This window comes from Macaca fascicularis, chromosome 5, assembly GCF_037993035.2.
Source record: "Macaca fascicularis isolate 582-1 chromosome 5, T2T-MFA8v1.1".
NCBI lineage: Eukaryota > Metazoa > Chordata > Mammalia > Primates > Cercopithecidae > Macaca > Macaca fascicularis.
In genome coordinates, this window is record NC_088379.1 from 48,169,894 (window position 1) to 48,183,458 (window position 13,565).

The following is a 13,565-nucleotide window of genomic DNA, read 5'->3' on the forward strand; positions in this document are numbered from 1 at the left end:
GGTTAATGTATTTAATATTAAAAAAATACATATAAATCCTGTAGATAATTATTAGTCTATATATGGACAAAAGAATACAGAAATAATTCAAAAGAAAGCCAGCAAACAAAAAGGTTTTCAGTAACTAGACAAGAAGCATTACAACCATTATTACATAACAAATAGCTAAACAGATTATTTATAATTAATCTTAATATTTAAGATGATTATTTAATATTTAGCCTCCCATAAATATTAAAATAATAAATAATAACATTGATATCATTAAATAACTAAATACTGGTTATTTTGGGGGGCCTACAAAATTAGCCACATCGTTTTTCACTTAATATCCTCCACTAACAAAGGTCTTAGAAACATTCATCTCATATATAGGTGTTTATATTGTTTGTCCTTGTCTTGCATGTGATATATACACATAAATACACATACTTAAAATTTATATGAAATAAAATAAGCCAGGTTTTTGAAAATCCTGGTACCTCTAGAGGCTTAATACAATTTAATTTTATTATATTTTCTTCTAGTTATTCAATAGTTTTATTTATTTTAAATGTCTAACCTCTTAATATACTGGTTTTTATTTTGGTCTGTATTTGAAGGTGAGGCCTTTTAAATTTCTTTCATCTAAATTGTTCTTCAGTTGGCCTAATAAAATAATCCTTATGTAGAAAAGAATTTGGATATTCTCAGTGTTCTGGGTTTTATTTTATTTTATTTTATTTTATTTTTATTTTTTGAGATGGAGTTTTGCTCTTGTTGCCCAGACTGGAGTGCAACAATGGTGTGATCTCAGCTCACTGTAACCTCCGCCTCCCGGGTTCAGGCGATTCTCCTGCCTCAGCCTCCTGAGTAGCCGGGATTACAGGCACCTGCCACCACGCCCAGCTAATTTTTTGTATTTTTAGTAGAGATGGGGTTTCACCATGTTGGTCAGACTGGTTTTGAACTCCTGACCTCAGGTGATACATCTGCCTCAGCCTCCCAAATTACTGGGATTACAGGCATGAGTCACCACACGCAGCCTTGGGTATTTGTTATAGTGGCAATGGACTCACTAATCCTTTTAGAGATTTCATATGGCCAGTCCTCTTTTTACATGGTTTCAAAATGCAAGAATTTCAGTTACCATACTTTAGGTAAATAATACCAGTCCCCAAAAAGGCAGCTGAAATTTAAGCTACCATATGTTAAGTAATGGCATAAATAAACTTTGCTTTGGCTCTTTGGTCCATAAAGCACACTGCACATCATAATCACTGTCATTTCCATCAAGGCTGTCAGTGATTGGTCAAGGTGCATCTGTTATTCAGTTCATACACAGACAGCAAAGTGTGCAATGGTGTTGCCTCCTGGTCTCCCAGGATAACTCACATGACATGTTACAAAAATAGATAATCAAAAGAGGGTATTGGCTAACAAAGAGGAAGTACCACAAAGAAAGAAAAAGTAACATCACTGTGTAGTGTGTTCTTATAATTTTATGTTGCTTTGGCACCCATTTTAAATGTTTGATTTTCTCACACCAGAAAAAGGGTGCAGTCACCCTTGAAACAGTTTCCAGTTCTACATCCCACTCCATACCCCAGTTCTTTAATGTGGTTGATTCAGGTATCTGTCTTACACAACTTCTTCCTGGTAATCACCTCTCTATGGATACTTAGATGCAGCCTACTTGACTGGCCCCACTGACCTGCGTACCCCACATGGACTATGCAGATGTGCTCCAGTGACCACCTCTCAGGCACAGCATGACCTCCTGAACTCATGCCTGCTTGCTTTCAATCCACCAATTAGAATTACCCCTAGGTAACTGTTTGGATAACACGCTCAACCCAAAAAAGTCATCGGCCCATGGGCCTCTTTCTCTCTCTCTACATATGCTTCCTGACCTCCGTGAGCGTGGCCTCCACATATGCAGTGTCCCCCACCCACGTGTAAGTAATAAAATCCTTATTGCTATCTTGTTTTTCTCCTAGTCACTGAGAGGGTGCTCTCTATCTCAAAGATCCTAAATTAAAGCACACTGAAATAGAAGAGAAAGTTAATGGAGTTACAGAAGAAATATGCTATATAGGTATCAGAGGAACTGGGTGAAAGCACACTTACTGACTAAATGAGGGAAGTGGTTGTGATGAAAAACAAGATTTCCCACAGGAAGTAACATTGGCAAAAAAATTCACATTAAAGAAACTCTCAGAGATATTAGCATATAGTAGTACATAATAATTGTATATTAAATAAATTTAGAGATTAAATATCAAATTTGGTATTCTAAGACCTATAATACAAACATTAATATCCAAAAGAATCTCCTCCCTTACAGAGAATATGTAGATGTTTTCTAGCAAATAAAATAAGTTACTGCCATAACATACAGTTTCCTGAGGAGGAAGTCCCTAACAAGAAAAAAAGATGCTGAGATGACAAATAATGACAAGGCCCTAGGGGTGGGGTGGGATGAGGTACTGTTTCTAAAAAAACTACTCATGCTATTCCTCTCTATATCACCCCTTAGTTCCTAGGAGTCAAAAATAATCAGAGTTCAGATTTTCAGGATTTTTTTTTTTTTTTTAACTAGGGCTTTGGCAGTAAAAGCATTTATTTGATGTAATAAACCAATCACGCCCACATACATCCGGGGTACCTAGGATTCATATTTTGCTCACGGAGTAAGTGTAGGGCCTTGTCATTGACAACACACCAGACTGGGATCCAGAGTGAGTTTTGCTATCTATACCAGTTTGACAGCACTTTAAAGAATAAAACTGAGTGCATGGAAGGAATCACTGTATTGAAAACTGCAGCAGATGGAAACATGGAAGAACTCCAAAGACAAAGTAAGGAGACAGGTAAGCAAGAACCACCCGTACTGTCTTAGAAAAACTGAAATAGCAATGAAGGCAAATAATTTACTACATACGTAATCATGTCTTCAGGCTCCTTATTAGACATCTGCACACTGGTCATACACATTGGTCTCCCAACTTCTTTGTCCAAATGTCTGAGGATGCTATCTAATGCTTTTCTTACTTGAGGATAGTAAACTGACATTCCTAGGGGAAAAAACTTCACAGTTATAAAATATCTGAAATTAGATAAAGAATACTTACTTTCTATAGTAAAAGCCTAATAATCTTTAAGTGATAGCTTACTGTTGCCACAAAACGGGTTTCAACTGTGACATATCTCCCTGATGATCAGCTTCAGCATATTTGACTAATTGGAGAAATTATGTGAAAATTATGCAGGGGACTAAAATTAAGTTGAAGAAAGGACAGAATGCAGTGAATAGGATCCTGTGATAAAATAAAGATTTAACTGGAAAACTCTTAACATGAAGACTCATGACTATTATCAAAAAAACGTATTCACTGTGGGCTGAATGTAGTGACTCACATCTCTAATCCCAGCACTTTGGGAGGTTGAGGCAAGTGGAATCACTTGGGGTCAGAAGTTCAAGACCAGCCTGGCCAATGTGGCAAAACCCCATCTCTACTAAAAATACAAAAATTAGCCAGGCGTGGCGGTGCACGCCTGTGGTCCCAGCTATTCGGGAGGCTGAGGCATGAGAATCACTTGTACTTGGGAGGTGGAGCTTACAGTGAGCCAAGATTGTGCCAATGCCCTCCGGCCAGGGCAACACAGTGAGACTCTATCTCAAAAAAGTAAATAAACAAATAAAAGAAGTATTCATTTTGTACAGCTGTATATACTGGAAAAACTGTATTAGGCAAATTTATATACATTTTAGATTTGATCAGACTTTTATAAAAGAATATGAAACTGTATTACAAAGCAACTTATTTAACTTCAGTTAAACTAACCTATGACTTTTGCTTCTTCATCTGTCAAGGTTTTATTGAGAAAAATTTTCTTTACACGAAGAGTATTTCCTGAGGGAAGAATAACTCCTGTTGTTGGCATGGGTGGTTCGCCATCTTTCTGCTGCAAACTGTCTGCTATTACAAGGAAGACTCTGAGGCCTATGTTCATTCTCTTCAAAGGAAAAAAAATTCAAAAGGAAGAGATGAGTGTCATAAATTACCCTTTTTGCATGTTAGAAATATTTCATCAGTAACATCAGAGTGCGGGGGGCTGGAAGGAAGGAAGATAGAAGGAACACTAACCTTTCTGTCCAACATTTTTAACCAGCCGAAGCATTAGAGTTTGCTTTAATATCAAATCCCCAAATGCCACTCACTTACTTCTGAGGCTGACTGGCTTCCTTACTGTCTCTAAGGCTTATAGCAATCCTCTTCCTCAACTCTCCTATCCTCTTATGGTCCCGTCCCCTCCCCTTTCTAGGCAAATGACTTGTCTTCTACTTCACGGAAAGAAAAAAAAAATCATCAACTTTCTTCAATCTCTCTTTACAAATCACACTAATTTACTTATACCTGGACCTCTTCTCCCTCCCTTTTGCTCTTGGTATAGTGAGGGAGTGACAGTCTTCCTAGTTGTTGGAATCTCATCTGTTCTTGCATGTTTGGAAACATTATAGCACCAATTACATCTTTTCTTTCTTGCATCTTCAACATTTTCCTTTCAACTGAGTATATCCCATTTCTCTTAAGTATACTTGCTATCTTAATGGAATAAACTTTCCCCAAATACTTCCCTGAAGCCATTCTCACTCATCAGTGACCATATTGCTAAAAACAGCGGGCCTATTTATAGCATGCTAGTTGATTTTCCAGCAACATGGACAAGGTCAAGTACCCATTCTCTCCTGAAACACTCCCTTCCTTTGGTATCTATGTTCCACTGCTGGCTGTGTCATCTTTATCTGCATTTCAGGTTTGGCCTCCTTTACCTGGGTATTAAATGTTAGACTGCTTCAAGGCAAGGTTCTCCTAGGCTGCCTTCTCCTATCATTATTTATTACCTCCCAAAGCAACTGCATATACTTACATGACTTCAATTACCACCCATACCAGATCACCCACAAATTCTAAGCCTGGCCTCTCTCTGAACTCAGACCCTCAGACCCATCTGACATCTCTTACTTGCATGCCTCTACCTGGATGCCTCAGATTAGACATGTTCAAACCAAATGCATGACTTTGCCCCAGATTTGATTCCTTCTCAATGTTTATTTTCTCAGTGAATGCTCCTCTATCTGCACCACTACGATCTAAGCCCGAGCTGTCATTATCTTTGATCTACACCAGTGGTCTCTCAAGTGGGGTACACATATCCCAGTGGGTGTGCAAGGTAGCTCAATGGAATATGGGAAGAAAATAAAGCTCTTATTTATATATATTTTTTATCTAAGTAAGATTAAAATTTTAAGCTTCACTCATCTTTATATACGACATAGTACTGGTGCCCTCCCTTGGTCTAAGTATCACAAAGTCAGTCACATGTCACATAGTCAAAGATGACACCTTGAAAGCAGCAGAAAAACTCCACAATGTAGTCGAGTTGACAGAGGTAGCTTCACTTATACATTCTTTCAGTGTCTTGCAATTTGCATGTATTTGATTAAATGGGCTAATGGATAATTTTATCTATGTTTAACTAAACTAGCTCTTACAAAAGTTCTTGAAAAGAAAATACGGATTTAAGATAATCCTAACAAAGTAAACCTAATAAATAACAATCACCACGCCCACACACACAAAAAAACCCAGAACTGATTTTTTTTTTACTCCTAGTATGAGAACTTCAGTAAGAAAAAAACTTACTTTCAGAAATAAATTTATTCAATGGGGTGAATATTTTCTTAAAATGGATGTTCAAGAAAATATCTTTTGTTTCATAATTTTTGTTGCTGGAAACCATTTTTGTTGGTAGAAACCAAAAAAATATATAAATAAAAGCTTTATTTTCTTCCCGGATTCCAGTGAACTACCTTCTACACCCACTGGGATACATGTACCCCCAACATGTTAGGTATGTCAGCTATACAAACAATTGTGTTTGCTCACTTTCAAAATCTGGAAATAGTTATTAAACTATCTTAAAAATATTACAAATGAAAAGCTGCATTATCTTTCCAACTCATTGTTAACTACATAAACACATATCTTAGGATTTGACTACACATATCTAGGATCAAGATCATAATTTAAAATAAATAAGAAAAAAGAAAACAGATAACACCTATTTTGCCTTTTTATATTCTCAAATGTAATTAGATTCCAATAAAGAATTTATGAAATATTTTGAAAAACCCTGAAAATCTAACGTCTAAAGAATGAATTAGAGTTTACTATGAATAATGAGACCATGGAAGCAGGATATAACAATCACTTTTTTAATGTTGACTTTTTTTTGGCAGGGGGGGGAACAAATTTTTGTTTTTTCTATAACACCTAGAACATTGCCTGGCACATTTCAGGTGCTCAATAAATGTTGAATGAATGAGATTTATTGAAGAACACATTAAATACAAACAATGTGAAGCAAAACAAACAAACAAACAAAAAAAACCTAAGCACGTTATAACTACCAGGAGCCAGCTGAGCTGACTAACCTGATAAAATTTTCCTTTATTTATTTTTATTTTTATTTTTTGAGACAGAGTTTTGCTCTTGTTGCCCAGGCTGGAGTGCAATGGCACAATCTTGGCTCACTGCAACCTCCACCTCCCAGCTTCAAGCGATTCTCCTGCCTCAGCCTCCCTAGTAGCTGGGATTGCAGGCATGTACCACCATGCCCGGCTAATTTTGTATTTTAGTAGAGACGGGGTTGATCAGGCTGGTCTCGAACTCCCGACCTCAGGTGATCCGCCTGTCTCGGCCTCCCAAAGTGCTGGGATTACAGGCATGAGCCACCACGTCCGGCCTCTTTATTTTCTACCACACTTAAACACTATTATTTGCACTCCAGCCTGGGCGACAAGAGCAAAACTCTGTCTCAAAAAAAAAAAAAAACCTATTATTAAATCATTTGGCCAGCTATTAGAAAGGTTAAGTAACTTGTCCTGAATCACAGCTACTATTAGAAGTAGAGTTGGGATTTGAATCTAAGAGTTCTGATTCCAGAAATCATGCTCTTAAAAAAAAAAAAAGTATAGGATTTTACATTATTACATTATAATTTTTTTTTACCTCTGGATTAATGGTGAAAGTTTTAGTAGATTTTCCAACACTGAGAAGATCAAATATTATTTCTTTCATTGCAAAATCCAAGCGTTCCTTAAAAAAAAAAAAAAAATCCTTATAACTTTCCACTATGTGTTAGGCATCACGCTAAGAATTATAAATATAACATACAATGACAACAACACAGGTTTGTGCCCTAAAAAAGTTCATACTTGAACAGAAGAAAAATACATATGAATTAAGGTCAAAATACATGATTATATTATTTAATTACCAAATAATTTGTTTAATACCCAAACCAACAGAATAAAAGTTTTAAACATTCATTCACCAAAATCATATTAAATTCAGAGTGAAAGAATTCCTAGGATGACAATGAAAGGAAGTCCCAAGACAATAGCCAGGCAGCAGGCCTAGAGAGCAGTGAGTTCATATTGGGTCAGGAAGAATGGGGCTCTAGGAAGGAAATCTCCCAGGGGGTAAAAAAGTTAACTAACAAGATTAACCGATGTTTGAAAGGAGTTTTATAATTCTGGTGGAGTGCTGGAGGAAGGTAACTAATTCAAGGGAGTGGGTACAATTCTGGAAAAAAAGAACAGATGCAATCTAATGTCGCAAGTTTTCTGAACACTTGATCTAAAGCACAATTTGCTTTTATCAATCTTACTGATATTGTTATACTTATCCGATTATCATTACTTTTGTACTCTAGTAAATAACAATGTACTAATTCTGTTTAAATATTCTTTATTTCTTCACTGTCAAAAACAATTGTATTATGGATCATCTAGATTGCTACAGTTTCAGTTGAAAGAGAATAAAATTAATATTCTGGAATCATAGCATTTTCCCATGTTGAGGAGGTAACCTTACCTATGTTTCTCCAAGGTGGATGTCCCAAAAGGAAATGTAACCAAAACCTTGTATTGGCTCATTAACACTCATTTAATCCCCCTCTAATAATCCTTCCTTTACTGCAAAGGCTAGAAAGCTAAACTTGTACTTCTCAGGATCCCATATAACAAAAAACTTGAGGATATAATTCAAACCCTGCCAAGTGATATAATCATGTGAGTCTCTTTGGGAACTGGGATATGTAAAGAGGAGGAGGAAGACAGGGAGAAATGAATCTATTTTACTGGTGAGGACCTTAGCAGATGCTGCATGATTCTGAAGCATACCCACATGTGGTGACTTCCTTGTCTGGTGGCTGTTTCATTTTGGCCAAGGTGGCAGCTTCCTCTTTGTCGTTCAGACTAGAATTCGTTTCTTCAGCCCTACTATAAATTCTCTGAGCTATCTATATTCCTTTCAAGATCCCTTTGGGTTTAACTACCTACAGTGGATTCTATTATCAGTACCTAAGAACTGAGATTAATGTAGACTATGAAAATAGTTTTCTAAGAAATCCTTCAAGATACTCAGGAAGTAATTAGTAAATGCACTAAGATTAGGATTATGAGATATGTTGTTTATCCCTCTTCAATTAAAAGTGCTTCCACCTTGCAAGGCTGGTTCAACATACGCAAATCAATAAACGTAATCCAGCATATAAACAGAATGAAAGACAAAAACCACATGATTATCTCAATAGATGCAGAAAAGGCTTTTGACAAAATTCAACAGCCCTTCATGCTAAAAACTCTCAACAAATTCACTATTGATGGAATGCATCTCAAAATAGTAAGAGCTATTTATGACAAACCCACAGCCAATATCATACTGAATGGGCAAAAACTGGAAAAATTCCCTTTGAAAACTGGCACAAGACAGGGATGCTGTCTCTCACCACTCCTATTCAACATAGTGTTGGAAGTTCTGGCTAGGGCAATCAGGCAAGAGAACGAAATCAAGGGTATTCAGTTAGGAAAAGAAGTCAAATTGTCCCTGTTTGCAGATGACATGATTGTATATTTAGAAAACCCCATCATCTCAGCCCAAAATCTCCTTAAGCTGATAAGAAACTTCAGCAAAGTCTCAGGATACAAAATTAATGTGCAAAAATCACAAGCATTCTTATACACCAGTAACAGACAAACACAGAGCCAAATCAGGAATGAACTTCCATTCACAATTGCTTCAAAGAGAATAAAATACCTAGGAATCCAACTTACAAGGGATGTAAAGGACCTCTTCAAGGAGAACTACAAACCACTGCTCAGTGAAATAAAAGAGGACACAGACAAATGGAAGAACATACCATGCTCATGGATAGGAAGAATCAATATCGTGAAAATGGCCATACTGCCCAAGGTTATTTATAGATTCAATGCCATCCCCATTAAGCTACCAATGACTTTCTTTACAGAATTGGAAAAATCTGCTTTAAAGTTCATATGGAACCAAAAAAGAGCCTGCATTGCCAAGAGAAACCTAAGTCAAAAGCACAAAGCTGGAGGCATCACGCTACCTGACTTCAAACTATACTATAAGGCTACAGTAACCAAAATAGCATGGTACTGGTATCAAAACAGAGATATAGACCAATGGAACAGAACAGAGCCCTAAGAAATAATACCACACATCTACAGCCATCTGATCTTTGACACACCTGAGAGAAACAAGAAATGGGGAAAGGATTCCCTATTTAATAAATGGTGCTGGGAAATTTGACTAGCCATAAGTAGAAAGCTGAAACTGGATCCTTTCCTTACTCCTTATATGAAAATTAATTCAAGATGGATTGGTGACTTAAATGTTAGACCTAAAACCATAAAATCCCTAGAAGAAAACCTAGGTAATACCATTCAGGACATAGGCATGGGCAAGGACTTCATGTCTAAAACACCAAAAGCAACGGCAACAAAAGCCAAAATTGACAAATGGGATCTCATTAAACTAAAGAGCTTCTGCACAGCAAAAGAAACTACCATCAGAGTGAACAGGCAACCTACAGAATGGGAGAACATTTTTGCAATCTACTCATCTGACAAAGGGCTAATATCCAGAACCTACAAAGAACTCAAACAAATTTACAAGAAAAAAACAAACAACCCCATCAAAAAGTGGGCAAAGGATATGAACAGACATTTCTCAAAAGAAGACATTCATACAGCCAACAGACACATGAAAAAATGCTCATCATCACTGGCCATCAGAGAAATGCAAATCAAAACCACAATGAGATACCGTCTCACACCAGTTAGAATGGCGATCATTAAAAAGTCAGGAAACAACAGGTGCTGGAGAGGATGTGGAGAAATAGGAACACTTTTACACTGTTGGTGGGATTGTAAACTAGTTCAACCATTATGGAAAACAGTATGGCGATTCCTTAAGGATCTAGAACTAGAAAAACCATATGACCCAGCCATCCCATTACTGGGTATATACCCAAAGGATTATAAATCATGCTGCTATAAAGACACATGCACACGTATGTTTATTGCGACACTATTCACAATAGCAAAGACTTGGAATCAACCCAAATGTCCATCAGTGACAGACTGGATTAAGAAAATGTGGCATATATACACCATGGAATACTATGCAGCCATAAAAAAGGATGAGTTCGTGTCCTTTGTAGGGACATGGATGCAGCTGGAAACCATCATTCTCAGCAAACTTTCACAAGAACAGAAAACCAAACACTGCATGTTCTCACTCATAGGTGGGAACTGAACAATGAGATCACTTAGACATGGGAAGGGGAACATCACACACCAGGGCCTATTATGGGGAGGGGGGGTGGGGGGAGGGATGGCATTGGGAGTTATACCTGATGTAAATGACGAGTTGGTGGGTGCGGCACACCAACATGGCACATGTATACGTAACAAACCTGCACGTTGTGCACATGTACCCTAGAACTTAAAGGATAATAATAAAAGAAAAAAAAAAAGTGCTTCCACTTGTGGGTTTTCTTTCTATCTACAAGTGTGTAGATTAATGAAATAAACTTATTCAATGTTGTGTTATGTTTTTAGATGCATAAAAAATTTCAAAGCTCCAAGTGATTACAATAGATTACTCTAACAATTTACATACATACATACTATGAGGTGAAGCACTCACCTGAGCAATGAACTGAATAATCTTCACAAATATGTTGAGAGGTGTGTCACGAGGAACCACACTTCGTGAGCCTTTTGGAAAAAGTGCTGACACTATGCTCATAAGACGACTACAGGGAAAAAGATCTAGTCATAATGAGATCACGACATCAACAGCATATTAGCAAAAAGTTCTTCCTATTCTTCATAATATATTGACAGAATTCATATTTCACCCACAAAGTATAATGTTTACTAAAATTCCCAATACTGTGTTTTTTTAAAAACAAGAATTTATTTTTAATGCACTTTAAAGCAAAGATGCTCACCTTTGAGTTACAGTGTTGCTTTCACATTTTATTCTAATTACATAAACCCACAATAATCTATACAAAGATTCCAGTGCAACTCGAGACATTTTAGGATCTTTATTCTGTTTGAAAACAAAAGAGAATAAAAATAAATTTATTAAAATATTTGCAATCACTTAAGAGTAAACATATTCTCTGCCAACAACTAAAAGCCCATCTTTTTTGTATTCAGTCTAAAATAGGTTTAAATACACAGGTACGTATTTGGCATAGGGTAAGTATATGGCTCGAAAGTAACCATAAATGTGGAAATTGAGTCATTTCTTATACTTTCAAAAGAAAATACTAAAATTTTATTTACTAAATTTTACTTAGTAAATAAAATTATAGTAGTATTTCTAAGAATTCTAAAATTATACACACAAGCTTACTTGATGATAAACAGTTCACACTCCAATACTGACATAACGACTGAAAAAGGATCATTCATTTTTGGCATAATTCATTTGTAGCCCATATACAGTTAAAATTTGGAACACCAAATGGTATTATAGTCATTTGCATTTACGAAATAATGCAGAATATTATGAAGTGTATATCCTTACGAGTGAATAGTGAGTTAAGAGCACGAACTCTAAAACTGGGAAAAACAGGGACTAAATCCAAGCTCCATCCTTGGGCATTGTTATATTATTCTGAGTCACAATTTCCTCATCTCTAAAATGGAGAAAATAGGGTACCTACCTCAGAGGTAAAGTTAGTATCTGTAAAGCACTTGGAAGAGTACCTGGCATGTATTAAACGTTCATTGACTATTAAGTGTTACAATTTTTATTTAGAATGAGGACATTATTTAAATTATTATTATTTAGAATCAGTCATTCCATTTCAATTACAATTTGATCAGCGAACTTTTTCTTCATTCTAGCTGTTTTAAGAAATAAAGTCCTCAAATGACCAATAAAGCAATGAGATTTAATTGTAAATTTTGAAATGTAGCTAATAATCTCCTTTTTTCACAGAGAAACTATACATCCATTGATTAGTTTTAGATGTACTAATTGTTGTGAATTTACATTTTAGATTTTCACATCTATTTGGATAAAGATTTGACATAATTAAAAATGGAGAATCAGTTACTGTGCTGATTAGACTCTCAGTATCAATCCCTCTCTCCACTGCCAGATCCATAATGATCCCAAATTTCCAATATACTCCCCCAGTAATTTCCAATTATGTTTGCTACTAATGTAACTAAAGTAACATATAATGTATACTACAAATATAACAACCAAGCATTCTGTAGTAATGTCTTTAAGAAAACATAATTTTCTTTTCTATCATTTAAATCTAAGATATCACATGTCAAAATAGTTCAGCCAGGAGATAGGAAGGTAGAGAGAAATGAATAGGCAGAGCATGAAGGATTTTTAGGGCAGCGAAAATACGCTGCATGATACTATAATGGTAGATACATGTCATTATACATTTGTCCAAACCCATAAATGTACAACACACCAAGAGCAAACTCTAATGTAAGCTGTGGGCTTTGTGTGATAAAGATGTGTCAATGTATGTTTACCAGTTTTAACAAATGTATCACTCTGAAGGGGGATGCTGCTTATGGGGGAAGCTAGGTATGAGGGGGGTAGGGAAATTTACCCACGGGAAATCTCGGTACCCTCCTCTCAATTTTTCTGTGAACCTAAAACTGCTCTAAAAAAATAAAGTCTTAAATAAGTCCCATTAGTTTTTAGGTACACATGACATAACACTTTCATACTGTTAAACTGTAATTTCAAAATATTATTAAAAATAATACATTAAAAATATTTAAGTCCTATTCTACATAAAAACTGTTACCATATGAATGATTAAATATAAAAGTATTTGGATTATCTTAAGTGATGAGGTCTCTGGCATGAAAAAACTTGATTTTCAAACAAAGCTGGCATTCACACAATGACAAAACAGCAAGGTGAGAAGTGATAAAAATCAATTATTATTTTTTCAGCTGCTACAATGCTGCTATATGTCTGAATAATAAAATCATCCTAAATTTATCTGAGCTTTAAACAAAGATATTCAATCTAATTTGAATAATTATACAAATAAAAATCTAATGAACTTAATATAAAACAAAATTTTGGTATGTCAGTAATATATAGTCTTTGACCACCATCATTTTAATGTTTCTTCCTTTTTTTCTA

At 35.8% G+C, this 13,565-nt stretch overlaps 1 protein-coding gene across 28 annotated transcripts in view; it reads right to left on the reverse strand.

Moving 5' to 3' along the window:
* The window catches only part of FRYL (FRY like transcription coactivator), a 286,610-nt gene that overhangs the window by 99,660 nt on the left and 173,385 nt on the right, over positions 1-13,565 (reverse strand). For all 28 annotated transcript variants that reach the window (XR_012434819.1, XR_012434820.1, XR_012434821.1 and 25 more), the window contains 5 exons: positions 11,374-11,477; positions 11,067-11,175; positions 7,059-7,145; positions 3,828-3,999; positions 2,924-3,056 (listed from right to left, as the gene is read on the reverse strand). Coding sequence is in view for 24 of the 28 variants with exons in the window: in XM_074039758.1 (XP_073895859.1) it covers positions 2,924-3,056; positions 3,828-3,999; positions 7,059-7,145; positions 11,067-11,175; positions 11,374-11,477 (605 nt within the window). In the remaining 4 variants the exon portion in view is untranslated. The remainder of the gene's footprint in view (positions 1-2,923; positions 3,057-3,827; positions 4,000-7,058; positions 7,146-11,066; positions 11,176-11,373; positions 11,478-13,565) is intronic.